Source organism: Numida meleagris, chromosome 6 (assembly GCF_002078875.1).
Source record: "Numida meleagris isolate 19003 breed g44 Domestic line chromosome 6, NumMel1.0, whole genome shotgun sequence".
In the NCBI taxonomy this organism is placed as follows: Eukaryota; Metazoa; Chordata; class Aves; order Galliformes; family Numididae; genus Numida; species Numida meleagris.
The window spans coordinates 29,547,835-29,566,597 of record NC_034414.1 but is presented as its reverse complement, the minus strand read 5'-3'; the positions used below and the strand labels follow the sequence as shown (position 1 = coordinate 29,566,597).

At 40.0% G+C, this 18,763-nt stretch overlaps 2 protein-coding genes across 2 annotated transcripts; one reads left to right on the top strand and one right to left on the bottom strand.

The window, feature by feature from the left end:
• ATP6V1D (ATPase H+ transporting V1 subunit D) lies at positions 629-8,685 on the bottom strand. The gene is made up of 9 exons (XM_021401688.1): positions 8,529-8,685; positions 6,547-6,664; positions 6,025-6,104; positions 4,641-4,708; positions 3,793-3,837; positions 3,205-3,308; positions 2,705-2,771; positions 2,035-2,113; positions 629-1,410 (listed from the first exon to the last, which is right to left on the bottom strand). Exons 1-9 carry the CDS (start codon positions 8,567-8,569, stop codon positions 1,269-1,271), a joined length of 744 nt encoding a protein of 247 aa, XP_021257363.1. The 5' UTR covers positions 8,570-8,685; the 3' UTR covers positions 629-1,268.
• On the top strand, positions 8,679-18,149 carry EIF2S1 (eukaryotic translation initiation factor 2 subunit alpha). Its single transcript, XM_021401687.1, has 8 exons — positions 8,679-8,814; positions 10,844-11,085; positions 12,008-12,087; positions 12,894-13,045; positions 14,668-14,774; positions 16,193-16,290; positions 17,131-17,274; positions 17,616-18,149. The coding sequence occupies exons 2-8, from the start codon at positions 10,845-10,847 to the stop codon at positions 17,739-17,741; spliced, it is 948 nt and encodes a 315-aa protein (XP_021257362.1). The 5' UTR covers positions 8,679-8,814; position 10,844; the 3' UTR covers positions 17,742-18,149.

Below are 18,763 nucleotides of genomic sequence, written 5' to 3'. Positions count from 1 at the left end.
TATTGTCTTGTCTGAAAGCCACAGAATTTCATGTGTCAGAATTTAGCGAGTTCCAGAATCAAATCTTATTTGTTCATTTTTGGATCAGCATCCACTTATACCAATTTGAAGCCATTTTCAGCTGAATTCTACTCCAGGTAAGGTAATAAACTGCCTATAATAAACTGCACATTTTTACTATGATTAAAAAAAAGAAAATGGAGGAATGATACTGTGACAAAGCACTTAGTCTAAAAAGGTGCAAAAATTGGCTGTTCAAACAGCAAGTACAGCCTTTTCAATTCTACCACTGGGGGCTTGGGAGGAAAGAACGGTTACTTGGAAACAGACCTGGTTACCCAGGATATTGAGAAGGCTGAGGTACTAGTGACTTGACAGTGCACTGGCACAGCTGCCCAGAGAAGCTGTGGGTGCCCCATCCCTGGAGGCATTCAAGGCTGAGATGGATGGGGCCCTGAGCCGCCTGATCTCTGGTGGGTGGCAGCTCTGTCCACAGCACGGGAGATGGAACTTGCGTGGTCTTTAAGGTCCCTTCTGGCCCAAGCTGTTCTGTCTTTCTATTAAATCAACACGACAGTTTCCAGGCTTTTCAGACAATTGTCTCTAAGAATCAGAAGCCAGACATTACCACATTCGACAGTTAGAGCTTTTACTTGTTTCTAGTACAGACAGTACACAAATTGGCAGAATCTCTAATTAGAACCATAGATGTTTTGGGCCAGTGGTGTAATGATCGTGCAACAGTAAATCATAGAAGACTATGGATTTCATCAACAGGTTAGAAAACTAGAGTTGCCTATACTTGCATTTTACTTCAGTTGTGCCAGTACCTGCTTTAAGCAACTTTCACATTAATTCATGTTTTAGCAGTAAAGAACAGTGCACACGTCTCCCTCCTTAAATAACATTTCCCACTGCTTGTAGTAGCAAGGGAAGCAATTAAAAAGGAATCTGACTAGACAAATCCAGAGCCATCCTGTAAAAAGAACAGTTGTGGACAGCCATTCCTATTAAGTGAAGAAGCAGGCTGAACACATAACAGAAGGCCTTCCTGATATTAAAGCACCGTATTCATCTCTCCTTCCAAATGCTGCATTCAAGTTCCCAGATTTCTAATCTCCCAGGAGAAATCCACAATCCGGTCAACTCAGACTTATACACCAACTGAGAAGCCACATAAATACGACTGAGGCAATGTCCCAAATTATACAGTAACTGGGCATTCTGTATTCTGGGTCCCCTGCTCCAAATACAACAACTGCATCAGGTTACTCAAAGAGAAGGTCTTCATCCTTCTCTTCTGCTAAGAGATTGGCTGGTTCACGTTCCCCACCAGCAGCCCTCCGCAGCTCCCGTTCTTTCTCAGATTTTTCTTTCAATACTTTTTTCTTCTCCTGGATCTTCTTTAACCTGTGAAGAGAAATGTGGTATACCTGTGAAAACAACATGATGTTTCCACAAAATAGACTAGCAACAAAGATGCCATGCATGTTGGCTGTGAAAAAGGGAAGTCTGGAGAAGTTCACTAGGAAATTAAAATCCTGTAATGACAAAAGGCTCGCATCACTAGATGCTGCCCTTAAACATTCATCTTCTCTGTAGATTTACTTATTTACTCAAATTCTAAATGCCATTCTTGACTGTAAGCAAGTATTGCGTTATACTACTCTGTTTTTCTTGAATGAAGGCAAGTTACATTTGTTTAATTTCTAGTTTGACATCTTTTGCCCAGAACACTAGCTTCCAAGGCAGAGGTGTCCTTAAAGCAGAACAACTTAGAGTACTGTATTCCATCATTCCCACTGGAGGAAAGATGAAAACAGCTATGTACAACCTAGTGGTAGGGCTACATATGAAACTTTCTGACAACTGCAGCTCTTCAGTTGCCCAGCTCTGGAAACTCAGTGTGCAGTAAGAACAGGGACATGTTTAACAGTGTTCTTTGCCTCATTTGTTGAATGGTTTTCTCATATCCACTCTGAGGCACAGTCTATTTGAGAAAAAGACCACTCTAGCCTTGTTTTACATAGTTACCTGTAGAATTCCTCTCGTTCTCTTTCATCCAGTTCTGTGATGATATAGGAAAGAGTACGCTCGATCCTGGGAATAATCACTAAACAAATATAAATCAAGAAATTGTTGAACCACTGCTGTATTACCTGGGAGGTTATCATAACGCAGTGCACAGAGGGTTATTTAAAGTTATTCTAGTAATTCTTTGTACCAAGGCTCTCTGGATGCCTACTCTACCACCCATCCAAATATAATAAACGCATTGCCAACTTTCTAGTGGACACCACCATCAAAATTTCCTAAGTTATGCTAGGAAATACTACAGAAATAGTTATTAAAACATCTTAGGACATAGAGACATCCCCTCTTTTGCTTCTAGTCTACATACGTGAAGAAGTAAATCACAGGTCACTGGCAGACACTCCAGTTTCCGTAATCTTTGCTCTGTAGGTTCTCAGTACAACTTCCTGAGTAATTTCCTATGTTTGCATATTCATTTATCGCCATGCACTCCAGCGCCTTTGCAGTGTGTTTTACTGTAATGATTACTCAAGTACTCAGGAGTTCTTAAACAGGTTTCAAATCATACTAACGGGAAATCAGTCAGAAGAAGAGTAGCTTCCAGGACTCAGCTCACCAACTTGCGTTGAGACACAAAAGCACTGTGCATCCCAAGAGGAAAAATACTCACCATGTTCAATTGCATTCACACGTCTATTTGTAATTTTAATGGCTTCGTCCAAAGTAACGAAAGATGTCTGGTGGAATGGGAACAAATAACAAGATGAACTCAGCATTTCCATATATTCTACACACAAATCCAAAAATCACTTGGAAGCCAAAGCTGCTCATTTTACAGACTACGCTCTTGATGGAAGCAGAATTGTTTCTACTAAGGTTGGTGCTCTTACTATTTATTACCAGATTACATCTGAACACTGAACCCTAGCAGCTTCAGCTACCAACTATATTCCTACCACTTTCTCAAAGTTTCTTCTTAGTGTTCTAGAATGTGAAGAGGTAGTATTATAACTGTGTTTTATGGCTGAAAAAGGGTTGAAACTTGGTAAAGCACTGGGACTAAAAGCCTATAATACAGCTGAAAGTAATGAGCTACAGTCGCTGAGGCTATACTTTCATTTCAGAACTGAGAAATCAGAGACCCCCCACATTTTTTTTTCTCCCATCAACCTGTAAGGAGGCCAGTTCCACAAGCAGCTCCACGGCTTTGGCGTAGTTCCTCTTCAGCTTAGCCAGCTGTTCTCCACCCCTGGCCAAGCCAGTCAGCTCATAGCCTGAAAAAAACCAATACAGGGTTAGTTGCTAATGCTACCATGGTGATTTCTTACTAGATAAAAAGCTGTATCTGTACTGTACAAACTAGAGGGATGCAGACAGCTCAGAAAGTGACAAGATAAAGCCTCTGTTCTCTAAGGAATTTATCTTCATAATGGTTTGCACTACTACAAATCATTGTTGTCTATATCCACTCTAAGATCTACCACCCTCGAAAACATGGTAAACAAGGTTTCTCCTCATCCAAAAAACTCACTGATTTAGTAAATTGAAATCTGCTATGGCCCATACTTAATCCCTTAATGTCAGAGGAACAGGACAAAGCAAAAATAGCTTTGCAAACAGCAAAAAAAATAAAAGAAATATTCTTGTGCTTATGACGTAAACTTACTTATCACCAAGACAGGCATGACAAGTATTTTTCTATTAGCACGGAATGGCTACAAGTACACATAAGACAGAATATATTTGTTTTGTACTTACTGTCCCCTCCTTCCTGATAATGCTCAAAAACCGGCAAGGTTACACCTGGCAAGAATGAACACGAATTTGTGTAAAGGGACATAAAGGTTAATATATTATTTTTCTTCTTAAGTGCAACACATTTTTAGTCCATTTGCTTTTAAACTTTCTGTAAGCTCAGAAGCTTTGTTTCCAAAATCTTCCTATATTGTTTGAAAAATTTAAATCATGCTGATTCTGCCACTTTAATATGGAACTTCAGCATTATATTGAAAGAACAGATCCAGACAAATGAAAAATTGAGGAAGTATTCCATTTTATTCGGTATTCAATTTTATATTACTATTTTGTACTTAAAGAATCAAGGAATTGTAGGGGTTGGAAGGGATATCTGGAGACCATCCAGTCCAACCACCCTGCTGAACTAGGTTCCCTACAGCATGTTCCAGCAATGTATTCCCCCTGCGTAAGGAGTATGTTCAGTATTCAATCTTGATTAATCTTTCTTGTTTTGTTAAAAAAACAATTACTGATATTTATTTTCCTGAAATGTATTTAATCTTGGTACTTAATTTTCTGATCTATTTTCAGTAATGGAAATTTCTTTATGGAAATTATGCTCTGTTTGAAGATGTAGATATGAGAACTGCAGTTTGTGTGCATTCATTGCATCTTACAAGAGATAAATGACTAAACAAAAATTTATCTCCTGTATCTGAAAAATCTTAGTGAATTATAGGTGTTCCTACTGTTAGATGAAGAAGAGAAACAAAGAAGAGATGATGTTTGGAGACGCTCTCACGTATTTCAGAATGTGCACCTACAGCTCCCCTGAAAGTTGAAATACCTATTGTCTAGAAAAGAGTCACCTGCTACGTTGTCTTTCTTAGCTCTGATCTTGACTTGAGCTCTGTTCACATTTTGGATCACAGTAGTACTGTAAGGAAGAAAACACGTGTCTTAATCAGGAACACTGAAGTGGTCCATTGCTTCATCATTATATCCAAGGTGAAGTAGTTATCAGATAGCATTTTTTTCCAGTTCAGATCTCTGTGCAGTCTTCAAAGCTAATGGTTTTCCAACAACATTTGGAAACAAAAGCAGCAGACTTCAGGAAATGCAGCCCTGGAAATGTCTTAGACCAAGTATACAAAGCATTTCTAAAAGCTAGCAAGTTATCTGGCAAATGACACTAAAATATTTTAATAACATTTAATCTTAATCAACTTGAGACTTTCTTCCCACTGCAAATAATTTCAAGGCTTTAATTCAGATCAAGACCACAACACTGTTCATTTTTACAAATTCATATTTATTTGTTCTTTCAGAACAGTAATGAGTTTATTTACCCATTAACTCTTACTATGTTAATGAACTTAAGCTTGTACAAGAGTTCACCTTGAGGATTCTAAAGTGTCTTATGGTCTTCCAAGAAAAGGTTACTGTGCCAACTCTTCCACTGGAGTACAATTTACTTACAGGGTGGACTCTGACTATTGTTTATAGCTAAACACTATACCTGGTTAAGACAGGAAACAGCACCATATGCAGATGAAAGGGCAAAAACGATTTTTGCCCTCCAGCAGCATGCAGGTTACTACTGTGTCTGATCCCCATTCTTCCCCATTAATTGGTGGTACCATCAGCTGAATCATTAACACTTCCCCAACTTTATTCCACAAGACCAATGTACGCTTGGATGAATTACGCAAACAGCCTTGTTGGAACTGTAATTTATTAAAATACAATTAAAAGATTTGTTTCTCCTATCACATATAGCCCTCACTAGCCCTAGTGAGATGAGTGGTTGTGAGAGAGGAGGCTAAAACAATTCATAGAACCCCTGAATGTCTTACTGGGAGAAAACATCACATGTTACATCCTGACCTCAAGTCCACAACAAAAATCAAGATAATGAGTAATCCAATACTCTGCTAAACATTCTTGTTTACCTGTGTTTTAGACTCTAAGCTGAAACGTTTACTTCCTTCTTAAATCAAGAATTTGTGCATAAATTCTGTTAATTTTTCAGCTTACTTTTCTTATACATTTTCATCACACAAATGATCTCTCTCTTGCAGTTATGTCTCTCACTTTAATGGAATTCACTTCTCATGTCCTATCATGTCTGCTGTCTTTTTTTTTCTTGTTAAAAGTTCATTTAAGAAATTTCTTATTTCCAAAAGAGAAATCAACAATTTGTTAATCATGCATTCCCACGGGTAGGATGCCCATAAGATCAGCAATCCTCACCTGAAATCTCCTGCTGTAAACTTTGCCTCGGCAAGCGAAAAGGCAGCTTCTCTCATCACCTCCCCCATCAGCAACTTTGTCTGTTTAAAAAAAAAAATAGAGGCATCAATTATAAGGTATGTTATTCTTTTTCCAAGAAGAATAATTAACAACACAAAGAAAACAATGGGAAATTTAAGAAAGAAGGAAAGTACTCTATCTCCAGCTTACTCTCAAACTGCTAACTGGAATTCCCAGATGACTGGTAAAAAATGAAATACAATTAAAACCCATCTAGTATGGTAGAAGAGAACAAGATCTACTAAGTTCTACTGAAATCCTCTAAATTTATACACCACAGCAGAGAGGAAAGCATAGTTCTGCTCACCTGTCCTCAGTAGCATCACTTGCAAAGAACGGGTTATCCACAATGCTGTCCTACATTCCAGTTTATCTAATTAAGTTAGAAGAATGGGAATGCACAACTGACAAACAAATTTCAATTCAAGTGAGCCTAAGAGAGAGAAATTCTAATTTACCTACCTCGATAATTTTCTTAAGGATCTGCCTGAATCGAAGTGTCAAAGCATCAGACTTCTTCTTCAAGAGGTTGCGACCTGTTTGAGCTCCCTTCAAGCGAGCCTTCATGATGGTCTGAGCCCTGTTAAAGAAAAAGAAATAAAAATGTCCTGAATCATCCAAAGGCATTAAGGGAAAAAAAACTTATGTCTGTGGCAGAAAATGTTGTATGACAAATTATGAAGCAATGGAAAAACATAAGCATGGTATAACAGGAAACTATTTCAATTAATTTATTTCCAGTAGCAAACTTCCAAGTTTCAAGTGCAGAACTAGGAACTGAAAATACATCCAAATCTCTGTTCCCTTTTGGCTGTGGAGTATATTTAATTTGAAGAATCTTTTTAACTAAAATCTCAGTCGCTATACTTATGCTAACTTAAGCTACTGCTTTGTATATGGAGCTACAATGCACAAAGGACAACATTCAGGTCTGTAAAGAGAAGCCTACACGCTTCCTCTCTGACCTCGGAAAAAATAAGTACAATTACGATTCTGTCTACACAGTGAACACAGTTACTTCCCCACTCTACTAGCTTGTTATGAGAATAGCTCCATTGAAGCCTACAAGAAGCATACACACTTTCTGAACATCCATGATAAAAACGAAGTCCAAGAACAAAAAAGCAACTCAATGCTCCCAATGAGCAGGTCACTGTTATCACCTTGAACTACCTTCACACTGCGCTCACCGCCTGCCAGAGACCGGCTCCCTTTCTGGTTCAAGCAAGACCTCACAGGCTGAAAGGGCATTGAAAAAGTCTTGTTTACCATCACAGAGGCTGAGCAGCTTCTGTAAGCAATCATAGCCAGCACAGCAGAGATCACACCAGCAACACAAAATAAATAAACCTTGTACAATTCTGTCAGTTAACAAAAAACTTTGTCGTGGGGGCAGGCCACCTGTATTTTTAACATCCTAACGTACATTCCTATCAACTATCAGCCACATTATTGGTCTATTTACCATGCTGAAACAGGGCTGGTAAACATTAAATCCTTGTACGTCACTGCCTTCCCACCACACTGACGTAGCAGCCCACAAAACAGACACTTTTAAAAAGAGACTGAGGTTCCTCCTCTTTGGACGCATAAATGGAATGAAAAGAGCTGCTATTGAAGAGCCAGAGAGCAGCTGACTTGTTAGGTGCTATCATTTACTTCTGACTTGAGGCTCAAAAGAGAACCCTCACCATGCACCACATTAGTCTTTGCATATAGACTGTTCTCTCACATCTCCTGAGCCGAAACACGAAGGAACGGTTATTGTTTTACATCTGAAGTTTCCATCCTGCAAAACACCCTCCACACATTATACCCAGCCACCAACTTCATTTTATGCAATAAAATTTGAAACAGCCTTTCTCCTGGAGGCTTTCTGTCCTGGAAAGTTCTATAGAGGAATGGAACGGCAGTATTAAAACAACATTTCTAATAGTTCATCAATTTTAAGCGCTTGTGTTCATTCCAATGCCAGCTGCTGCGCTGAGCCCCGTCAGGAGACACCTGACTGCATGACAAACCGTCTGCTGCCACTATCTGGGAAATTACTGGAAAACTGACTGCACGCTGCACTTCCCTTTTTGTTCCTTTTTCTAAAGGCTTTACGGCCAGCCTCTCGTACAACGATATCGGCGTCCTCCATGTAAAAGCGAAGGACAGCGACGGTTTGAGCTGTACGTTCTCCCTGATACGCATACTCCTATGTTTAAATGGAGTCCTGCGCTGCCCACCAGCCGCGGGGCTGCGTGTGCCGTCGGCCCGCTGACAGCTGGCTTCGAGCCGCCTGAGGACAGACGCCCGAGGACACCCCCGCAGCCTCCGGCCGCTTCAAGACGCGTTTACACAAGAAGTGGCCCCGGAGCTAACCCCCAACCCGGCGCCTCGGTCCCGGGGACGGCCGCTCGCCCCGAAGCCGGCCCGCGCCGCGGCCAGGCGACACTCACATCCGCGAGGGGAAGATCTCGATGCGGTCCTTGCCCGACATGCCGGCGGCGGCGGCCGAGCGGGCCCGGTCTGGCTGTCACCTCCGCGGCCGCCGGTCACGTGACGCGGCGCTACGCTCGCCCCACCCCGCGGCGGAGGGAGGGGCTTCCCAGGGGGCGCTGCGGCGCGAGGCGGGTTGGCGCACGCGCGGTGGGGGCGGCGGCCGGGCGCACGCTGAGGAAGCGGCGGGGACGGTGCGGGAGGCCGGGTCGCGAGCGCGGAGCGGGACCCTTCGGCTGTCGCCAGGTAACGGCCGCTTCTCCAGCGCCCCGCGGCCTTTGCTCTCGCCCCACGACTGGGCCGCGCTGCTTTGGGAGCGCGCGGTCTCGGGAGGGGTGTCGCGCGGCTGAGGCCGAGGCCGGGCCTGGCCGCTTCGGCCCGGAGGGGGCGAGAGGGACCGGCGGCGCCCCGCGTGGCCCGGCCCGCGAGCGCCGCGCTCCCCGGGAGCCTCCCGCCGTCCCCGCGGCTCTCTCCGGTGGCCGCGTCGGCCACGCTGCGCCCGAGGGAGGAGGCCGGCCAGAAGTCGGTCTCGTTTCGCCGGCTCCTGCTCCAGCCTGTGCAGCCGGGCGGGGTTAAAGCTTATCCTCAGCATTTCTAGCGCCGTGGGAAGATCATAGAATCGTAGAATGGTTTGGGTGGGAAGGGACCTTTAAGGTCATCTAGTTCCAACCCCCCCGCTATAGGTGGGGACGCCTCCCTCTAGACCGAGTTGCTCAGAGCCCCGTGCAGCCCGGCTTTGAATGCTTCCAGGCAGGGAAGACCATTTCCAGTACTGGGGCCGAGGGCCTTCCCGCAGGGAGCCAACACCAAACGCTTGTGTCTGAGGAGAGAAATAAATGCAGAGCTGCTTGCTTACTTGCTGCATTTGATGGACTAGAAAAGTACTGTAAAATATTAGGGTTCGATCTTGGCCATGTTTTCTTCAGGTTTCAGATTATGTGGAGTTAAACGAAAGCTCCAGTGTGTCTGCAGCTCCTCTGCTAGTTTGTATCCTCCTTCTGAACGTTAAAAATGAAAATAATAATAATACAGTTTTCTGTATTGTGTGACTATGTTTTATGTTAGCGCTCGGCATTATCATCTTACTTTCTTTGCTGATTCTCAGTAGCTGGAAAGCGCTGGCACCACTGTTCTAAAGTTCTGGAGCACCGCTCTGACGTGGTGATGAAACAACTCTTCTGGAGGAAGTGTGTGTTTGACTCAGCACTGTAGGCTCCTGCTTCTAAAACGTTCTTAAATTTCTGGATGAAGCTTTCAGGTGTAGACAAAAAGAGGCTAACCTGGTTAGCAGAGATGAGTGTGTGCATGGCTGCCTTCATCAGCGAACTGGAGCAGTTTAAGCATTCCGTGTTATTGCTATGTGGTTATGAAATGTTAACAGTGTACTTCTTTAATGTATGATGAAGGAATTCTGCTTTGTTTTTCAGGTTTTTTTTTTTTCCTCCTGGTCACCTATATGTTAGGTTTTCTTTTATAGGTTTTTTTTTCTCATTCATATTAGGCTACTTCTTTCTTTTGTTCTAATTGTTGCCTTTACTTCTCAGAAAGCTGACAGGTGGCCTCAGGAGAAATTCCTGTGGGACTGTTCCAGCCATCTTGCGCTGAGTTTTGAAAACCGTTTTCTAGAATCTCTTCCTTCTCAGTAGTAGAGAAGCTTCGCTCAACCTTTTACTTTCTTAGCCTCTCACTTGTTGTCTATGAGGATCAATAGAAATATCATAGAATCATAGAATTAGCTAGGTTGGAAAAGACCTACAAGATCATCCAGTCCAACCATCCACCTACCACCAATAACCCCACTAAACCATGTCTCTCAACACTATATCTAAATGTTTCTTGAAATATCTGTTAACGTTGTGGGTTTCTTCTCTCCCATGTCCTCCTGTTGCTGAAACCTAGTTTCTGACTTAAGTTTTACCTTATGGTTTGGATGAATGTAAGAGTGCGGTGCCTCCTTTTCACCACTTGAATTCTCGTCTGTGTAGGACTGTTAAGTGGGTAATAAAGTTTGGATAGCAAGCTTTTTCTTCTTTCTTGCAAAACAAAAGAAGGTAGAAAAAGGTTGTGCTTGTTTTAAAATATTAATTAATCTGTAGTAAACTATCTGTTAAAACCTAGCTGTACAATACCCAAGCCTTATCCTAATTTGCAGTTTCTAGTATCAGTATTCCTCTCTATCCTCACTGGTCTTTGCTGCTTTTTAACACTTGTGTGGGAGGAAGCAGTGACGTGCTGTGAAATAAGTCATCCTCGTTTCTTTCTGTTCGCATTCCAGAATGCCAGCACTAAGCTGTAGGTTCTACCAGCATAAGTTTCCAGAGGTGGAAGATGTCGTGATGGTCAATGTTCGATCCATTGCTGAAATGGGTGCTTACGTCAGCCTGCTAGAATACAACAACATCGAAGGCATGATCCTGCTCAGTGAGCTGTCCAGAAGACGTATTCGTTCCATAAACAAACTCATCCGCATAGGAAGGAATGAATGTGTCGTGGTCATAAGGGTTGACAAAGAGAAAGGTATTTGGAGATACTGTGGGCTATATCAAGATTGAATTCATAAAGAGAAATGCATATAAACTGGGCTGCTGAAGTGTGTATAGTTTTGCCAGGAGTTCTTAGGCAAAATAGACCATCATCTTGCCGTCTGATGTTTATGACCGTTTTTCCCTTTGGCAACTGGGTTAATGAAGGTCAGTCACATCAGCAAAGATTTGCTTAAATGGGTACTCGCCAGCTCAGCGTTTGGTCAACAAACTGTAGTGAAGTGGAGTTTCCTTTTGATATCTGTGCAGATTTTTTAAGTCCTAACTGAAGAGAGGAAGGTGATCTAATGTAGTAGTAGAATTTAATGCTTGCAGACCATCCTGTGCTGCAATAAGTGTCTCGAATCTTGGCTATAAAATAGATCACATGTATGTTATTATTATATGCATTCTGTAGAAGGTCACAAATTGAGGTTGTGCGGACTTGATCTTTTCCTACGTTCTGAACATTTGAATCTTTGACTTTAAAGGTTTTTTTTTAAACATATTTTCTTTTTAGGGCACGGTTTTCAAACTTTGTTCTTTGTATGCTAGTGTGGTTTTTGCCAAACCTGTGTACAGTGACAGAAAAGGGCATCACAAATTGATGAAATTCTGTGTAAACTTCTTCTGAGTTGGGAGGGAAGTTATTAAGGCACAAGCCTACAAGAATGTGGTAGAAAAGTTTCTCTGTTGTAAGCATTTACAGTTGAAAGAATAAGTTAATACACAAATTTGGATCGTGATTTGATCAGAATCATTCAGCTTCAGTTTTGTTGCTTTCTTTAGCAACTGGTAAGAATAGTGTAGGCAGTGGGCAAGTCTTGAGCCACAGTATTTGTTACACTTTTCTTGTGAAGCAGTTAGACTTGGTTTGCACGATGTCTGACAATTCCAAAATGTTTTTTCCCCGGTAGGTTATATTGACTTGTCAAAAAGAAGAGTTTCTCCTGAGGAGGCAATCAAATGTGAAGACAAATTCACAAAATCAAAGACTGTAAGTTGCTTTTCTATATTCTGGCACTGTGTGCTGCTGTCTTCTTTCCTGAATGACCAAAATACATAGGCGTAAGACAGCATGAAAAATAAAGTTGTATTCTCATTTACTAGGCGTGCTCTGATTGTCGTTTGCCATGCAGTATATAATCAGTATGTCTGAGTGCTGTGGTAAACTGTGCATTAGTTAATGAATAGATTGAGTGAAGTGCCAGCTGAAAATTTGTGATTCAAATGATGAGATGTAAATGATAGAAATCCAGAAGCATATCCTTGTTTAACACACCAGGCAAATTTTATTGGAAAAGGGTGCAGATAGTTTCAGGCATCGCATCTCACCCTTACTACTTTGTGGTCGTAAGTTTCTGAGAAGAATGCTTACCATTATTTATTAATTTGATTCTGATTTTTTTAATGTACTAGTATACTGATTCTTTAACGACTGCATAATACTTCATCTATCAGTTTCCACAAGAGATTATTTTGTCTTTGTAATTGCACAGCAGAAGTTTAGATTAATAGAGTGGTTTTGATGTTTTGTGAGCACCTAGAACTCTGTGTGTTATTCATTGCTCAGTATAGGGAAAGATTGTTTTGCAACATCATGCGGTGTTTAGAATCCAAACACTGAATTGTTGATATTTTTTACTGCCTGTTTTTATCAACTATGTGGGGTCTGGGCCATCGCCTGCAGAACTCAGTTTTATGCTGCACAAACTGAGTAAGAGTCGGTCATTATGTAAGAGTGTGAGAGCGGAGGGGTATTTCATTTTGTTGGGGATTTCTAACATCCCGTTTGTGTTCAAGGTGTACAGCATTCTTCGCCACGTTGCCGAGGTGTTGGAGTACACTAAGGATGAGCAGCTTGAGAGTCTGTTCCAGAGAACTGCCTGGGTATTTGATGACAAGTACAAAAGACCAGGATATGGTGCTTATGATGCGTTCAAGCATGCAGTCTCGTAAGAACGTCTTTTCTGTCTTTAGAGATTTATTTCATAATGGCAAGGAAGTATTTTCTGGAATAGATACATCTTTATTTTTTTTTAAGGGTCGGTCAGTTGAGAAGAATGTGCTGGTTGAGTACACATAGTGATTCTTGACATCGGTCTTCCAGTTGCTTATTGTAGGTTTCTCCCTCAATACTTTCTTCAAGTTTCTTCAAGTGCTCTTGAGAAAGAAGACTTGAGTTTTTCTTTTTATGTCTTTGAATATCTAATTCAGCATAAGTCAGTTTTCTAAAAGCAGTAATGGAATTTGATATGGATGAATATTGAGGCACTCGCTATGTTTAAGAGAAACGCATGATTACAAGCCCTGAGGAGATGTATATGGCTTCAGATGAACCTGTCACGTTGCTGGTAGAAGCAGCAGCACTAATATTGGTTTCTCTGTCAGAATTTACCTGTTCTTAGGCTGAGTCAGGTATTCTCATCACATCTAGTTCTGTATGAAGAAATTTCAGCTCCCAGCTGATTTGTCTGCCACCAGCAGGATTTTTCTTTTATAAAGGCGACAGACTGGTTTGTTAGTTCCTTGCACATCCAAACTTAAAGAATGAAAATAGGATGATGAGTTAAGAAATGGTAATCACAAACTGAAGAGTTGGAAGTAGTGATTCTAAGGGAGTATGTGCCAAAGTTGTTTGTTATTAATATTTTTTATTTATGATAATTCACGTAATTCACTTTCAGAATTAAGCTATTTGGCTTCCCTCTAAAGATTCTGTAATAAAATTGGCAACACAAAATAGTTTTTCAGTAAGCATTTCCAGTTTTACTCTTTATAGCACCTAAACCCACAAGAGGAACATCAGTTTAACACTAGATGGCAGTGATAAGGTTGTAGAAAATCATATTGCTTCTAAGAAGCAGGGCACTTGGCAGTATTTTTCATTAGCTTAAAATCATTTTTTGTTGTTTTGGATAAGAGAAAACAGCTATAGGGCTTAGAGGAGGAGCTGTTTTATTTTCATGTTTCAGAGATATTTGGGTTAAAACTAATATGGCAGTAAGGAGAAATGACAGCGTTTGAAAAAAACTTTATCCTTTCTTTAGCTGAGAATGTAGCCAGCAGATAAGTATCTGTCTGTGAGCCAGTTACTGTTAAAAATGACTAAAGGATAATGTGTAATGAGTATAGGTTACTGTGTAGGAAGATAGAACTCTTTCCTTTGCATGAAATGCTGAAATAACTCAAAAACCTCAGGTTCATTGTGAGTTTATCTTCACATCGGAGGAAAAATAATTGGCAAGCAACTAGATGTACACTATAGATAGCGTGAGAAGTACAAGGCAGAAGACATGACTGTTTTTCTGGTTGGTTGATTTCTTAGAAGAAGGAAAGGAACAGGCTAGGTAAACTATCTGCTTTGTTGTTAAGTGCTTCCATTATAAAATACATTGCAAACAGATATTTTAATTTTCTTCCAGTATTTCAACAGTCTTAAGAAACTTGCACGTTTCCTTTGCTGGTAGATGATTTATACGATTATGCGTAAGAATATTGAAATAACACCAGAGGTTCATGTTGTGTCATATCCCACTTCAGTGAAACTTCTGTGCTGTTTCTTCTCTTGGCTCAGAGACCCTGCAATCCTGGATAGCCTAGATCTCACGGAGGAAGAGAGGCGTGTATTGATTGACAATATTAACAGACGTCTGACTCCACAAGCAGTCAAAATCCGAGCTGGTGAGTTCTTTTCAGGTTGTTACTGGATAGATTCTGACACTTTAAGTAGACTGTATGTTGTAGACAATAAACTCATTTCAAACTAGTGGCTCATGGTGCTGACTTTTGAACGAAGCTGATCTTTTAGAATTAAGATGTGTTCATTGAGAAGTGATAGCAGAATGTCTGTATAGATCTTGACTCAAAGTCCGAGATGGTTTGGCTTTCCCACTCTCCAGGTGCAGATTCCTCGGGACACAGAAGTAGTTCTCCTAATACATAAAGCAGTCAGTCACGTTGCACTGGCACAGAAAAGATTTAAATATCTGTTGTGGACTTGGTTACTTATTGCGATGGAGGGAAGAAAAGATATTCCGTATCCATGTGACAGTCAAATTAAAGAAGAGAGCACAGGAAGTAAGATCATGAAAATTCTACCTATTATTTTAGATCACCAGGAGTTAGCATGAACTTCAAATATGTGAGTGCGATTTGATTGCCATGAAAAATGGAATTGCTAACGTAAATGACGCTTGATTTAGTTTTGAAAAGAAAGTGCATTTGAAGGGCATGTTCACATACTTTTTTCATCTTGCCTCTTTTGTTCTGATGGTCTGAGTTGAATTTGTATGCTTGAATTAAAAATTTCCTTTGGCTTATAGTCTCATCTTGAGGCCGAGGCTGACTGTGGGCTGCTTTCCTCTGAATATGCTCGTGATAGCTGAGAATTAGGATGTTACTGTCAGTCACTTGGGAGTGAGATTAACTTCTCTGTTAAAGTAACCTCTTGCACCATTGCTACATAGAAGGAAAACAAAAATTGTTTTTAAACTAATTAGGAAATTAGAGATGTGGCCAGTGCAAGCCTATGCCTTCATTTCATTTCCAAACATTTAGAAAAAGCTATAGCTAGCTATTATTTGAACTAATCTTAATATAACTTATCTTAAAAGTAATAATAAAAAATCTTCATGTTCCTAAGGTGATGCATTTATTGTAGTTGTTGACAGACTTCTGTGAATTTGTGGCTGTGCGCTTTCTCAGGTTTTGATTTTCCTGATCTTTCATTTTCTTCAATGTTTGCTCTTTGATCTCTCCACGTGAAATACATCATTATTCTTGAAGAATAACTAAATTCATCGTTATTATCCTGTTGAATTTATTGAGCTGGGAGTGAGTGAATGTGGGTGGGTAATTTCGTATCTAGGATTTTGAAAGCACAATGTAAAATGTTATAATCTAAAGAATTTAAGGCATCTACATCAGCTTACAAACCAAGAAGTTGAAGTACTTCAATTGTGGAAGGTATTGATGGTATCACTGTGAATAAATGTTGATTGCTAAGAAACTTTACTAAAGCTTAGCTTAAAAAAAGTTTTAAAGTTCCTACAACTTCTGATAACTTTTGAGTTTTTTTAATTTGTATTAATCTGTCCTAGATATCGAGGTTGCATGTTATGGTTATGAAGGTATAGATGCGGTGAAAGAAGCTCTGAGAGCAGGCTTGAACTGTTCCACAGAGAACATGCCCATTAAAGTAAGTGTCTTTCTTAATCATGAAATCCAAAGCAAAGTTTTCTAGTGCCCTGAGGCATCGGTACTGCGCGGTTGTCACAGTCACGCAGCTGAGGGAAGCCATGTCCTTGCTTTCTAGTTCTCCTGTCTAGCGCATGCACGAGCCTTCCTTTCAGCTATGTGGTCCCAGTTATTCCCGTGACCGTGCTGTGGCTTTTTAAGTTTGTTCCAATTTCAAGAAGATGTTTTTTTCTTCAATTAATTAATATCTAGTATTTGCATACTAAATTCTTGCTCTTCCTTTATGTAGCCTTATAGCAGGTAGGGAGTATAAAATTTAGTTTCAGATATAAGACTGTAAGAAAAGGAATGTGTTCTCCACAAGTGTTTGGTGGAAGGACTGCTCATACCTAGTTATAAATTTTCCACCCCAACTATTTTAGGTTATTCAATGCATTACTACTGAGTAAGTGTTTTGAGAAATCTTAGAAGTACTTGAAAATAGTTTCTTACATTGATTTCTTGTAACAAAAGAAACAGTGTACTCATACAATTTTTTTTTTTAAAGACAAAGTCCAACCTTTTGGTTGTCAGTCTTTTAATTGTTTGAAAAAATTAGTGATAGATTGCTTAAACGTGTGGAAGATGGTATTCTCAACAATATTTGTCTGAATGAACATAATATGTAGGAATAATTAGGTTTTGGACCCAAATTAGACGGTCTGTGCATTTTTTGTACGATTTCATTCCAACTTATGTATACTTTCAGAAAGAGCTTTTCTAATGGGAAAATGTTTCCTTTCTTCTACTGAGCATGCCTTACTGTTGTTTATTTGGTTTTCTTCCCTACAATGTGCGATAGATCAATCTGATAGCCCCTCCTCGATATGTAATGACCACTACAACGCTGGAGAGAACTGAAGGACTCTCTGTTCTGAATCAAGCCATGGCTGTCATTAAAGAGAAAATTGAGGAGAAGAGAGGAGTCTTCAATGTGCAGATGGAGGTGGGAACGCTTTGCATTCTAAAATGCACTGATTTACTTTTCTTCATAATCTTTTGTAAACAGAGTAAGATCAATAGCACTAGGAAAAATTTTAGCAAAAGACATTAGGAAACTTGGAAAAAAAATAAATAAAGCATAAAGTTCTCTATTCCTTAAATAATCAAATGGCCAAAAATTCTGTTTTCTGGGTTTTATTAAATGATTTCTGGATATGTATCTGATCTCTTGATCTAGGATCAGGGCCAGCAACCATAATTTTCTATTCCTTCTCAGTCTGCAGATAGTGTTTTTTTAATTATTGTTTTTCATGTGTTCTGGTTGTTGTTTTTTTTTTTTTTCAGCCTAAAGTGGTTACTGACACAGATGAGACAGAGCTTGCAAGACAGTTGGAAAGACTGGAGAGGGAAAATGCTGAAGTGGATGGAGATGATGATGCTGAGGAAATGGAAGCAAAAACTGAAGACTAAATGCTCTGGGATAGTTAGAGGAGAAGGCATACGAAAAATTAGAGACCCCATTGCAAACACTCTGGACTAAATGTTTCCTGTATTGAGAACTTCAAATGCAAATACTTGAAGTATGTTACTGGTTTAAAAAGACCAATAAAGCATCTCCGAAGTAACATTTGATGCAGCAACTTACAAATTGAGTCCTTTAAAAGGAAGGTGCCAAGTCTTGAATATGACTCAAATCTCACAAGCGGAGGGAGGCTGCAGCTCCATGCTTAACATTTACTTACCTAACAATTCCAGATTGGTGATTGCAGCTCAATTAATGATGTTTTCAGGAAGCACAAAAACCAAACAGGCTGAACAGTTCTATACAGAATGTATTTGAGCAAATATTCAATAAAGTTCTGGGCTATGTAACTTGAAGCTTTTTTTGATCTTTTGTCAAATTGCCTGGAGTGGTGTGATCAGTTGGTCATTCCCCTTTAACGCTGAAAAGGGAATACTGAAAAGGGCTTCCTTGTTTTAAATCAAGGCAGGAATTAGTGAAATAATGTTTTGGTTTGTTTTTCACAAGTTTATTGATGTAGATTTCTTTAGAAGAGTATCTTCATTTTTATTCTGCATTTAGGGACTCAGAACTTGTAGGCTTTGAATATAGTATGTTACAATTTAATTAAATATAGTTGATAACTGAGAAATATAGTTACTTTGTTCCTGTATGTGAATATAGCAGGGCATTTAATGAATTTACTCGTTTTTCAAAATAGACAGTGCTGTATTCTGAGCTAACTGTTGTATGACCTTCAATTCTGCATATGCTAAATTGAGTTTGCACTGGACTGAGCTATTCAGTGAGCAAGCAGTTTATCTCCTCAAAAGAGGAGAAATAAGATGTGCTTTCCCTGAACTGAAAAAAAAAGTCCAGTTTGCCCTTGACTGTGGGAATTGGGGGCACAGTTGTTCTTAAAAATGAAACTTTTCCCAATTGCTGATGTAAAAAATATTTTTTTTTTCATAGTCATATTGCACATCTTTTT

What these genes read in the sequence shown, in the direction of transcription:
- ATP6V1D (XM_021401688.1), bottom strand. Translation starts at nt 8,569, where the DNA reads ATGTCGGGCAAGGACCGCATCGAGATCTTCCCCTCGCGGAT. An exon ending in TCCTTAAGAAAATTATCGAG is followed by an intron (nt 6,105 to 6,546) that starts GTAGGTAAATTA and finishes TTTTTTAAACAG; the next exon opens with ACAAAGTTGCTGATGGGGGA. An exon ending in TTATCAGGAAGGAGGGGACA is followed by an intron (nt 3,309 to 3,792) that starts GTAAGTACAAAA and finishes GGTTTTTTTCAG; the next exon opens with GCTATGAGCTGACTGGCTTG.
- EIF2S1 (XM_021401687.1), top strand. Translation starts at nt 10,845, where the DNA reads ATGCCAGCACTAAGCTGTAGGTTCTACCAGCATAAGTTTCCAGAGGTG. An exon ending in AAGGGTTGACAAAGAGAAAG is followed by an intron (nt 11,086 to 12,007) that starts GTATTTGGAGAT and finishes TTTCCCCGGTAG; the next exon opens with GTTATATTGACTTGTCAAAA. An exon ending in CAGAGAACATGCCCATTAAA is followed by an intron (nt 16,291 to 17,130) that starts GTAAGTGTCTTT and finishes AATGTGCGATAG; the next exon opens with ATCAATCTGATAGCCCCTCC.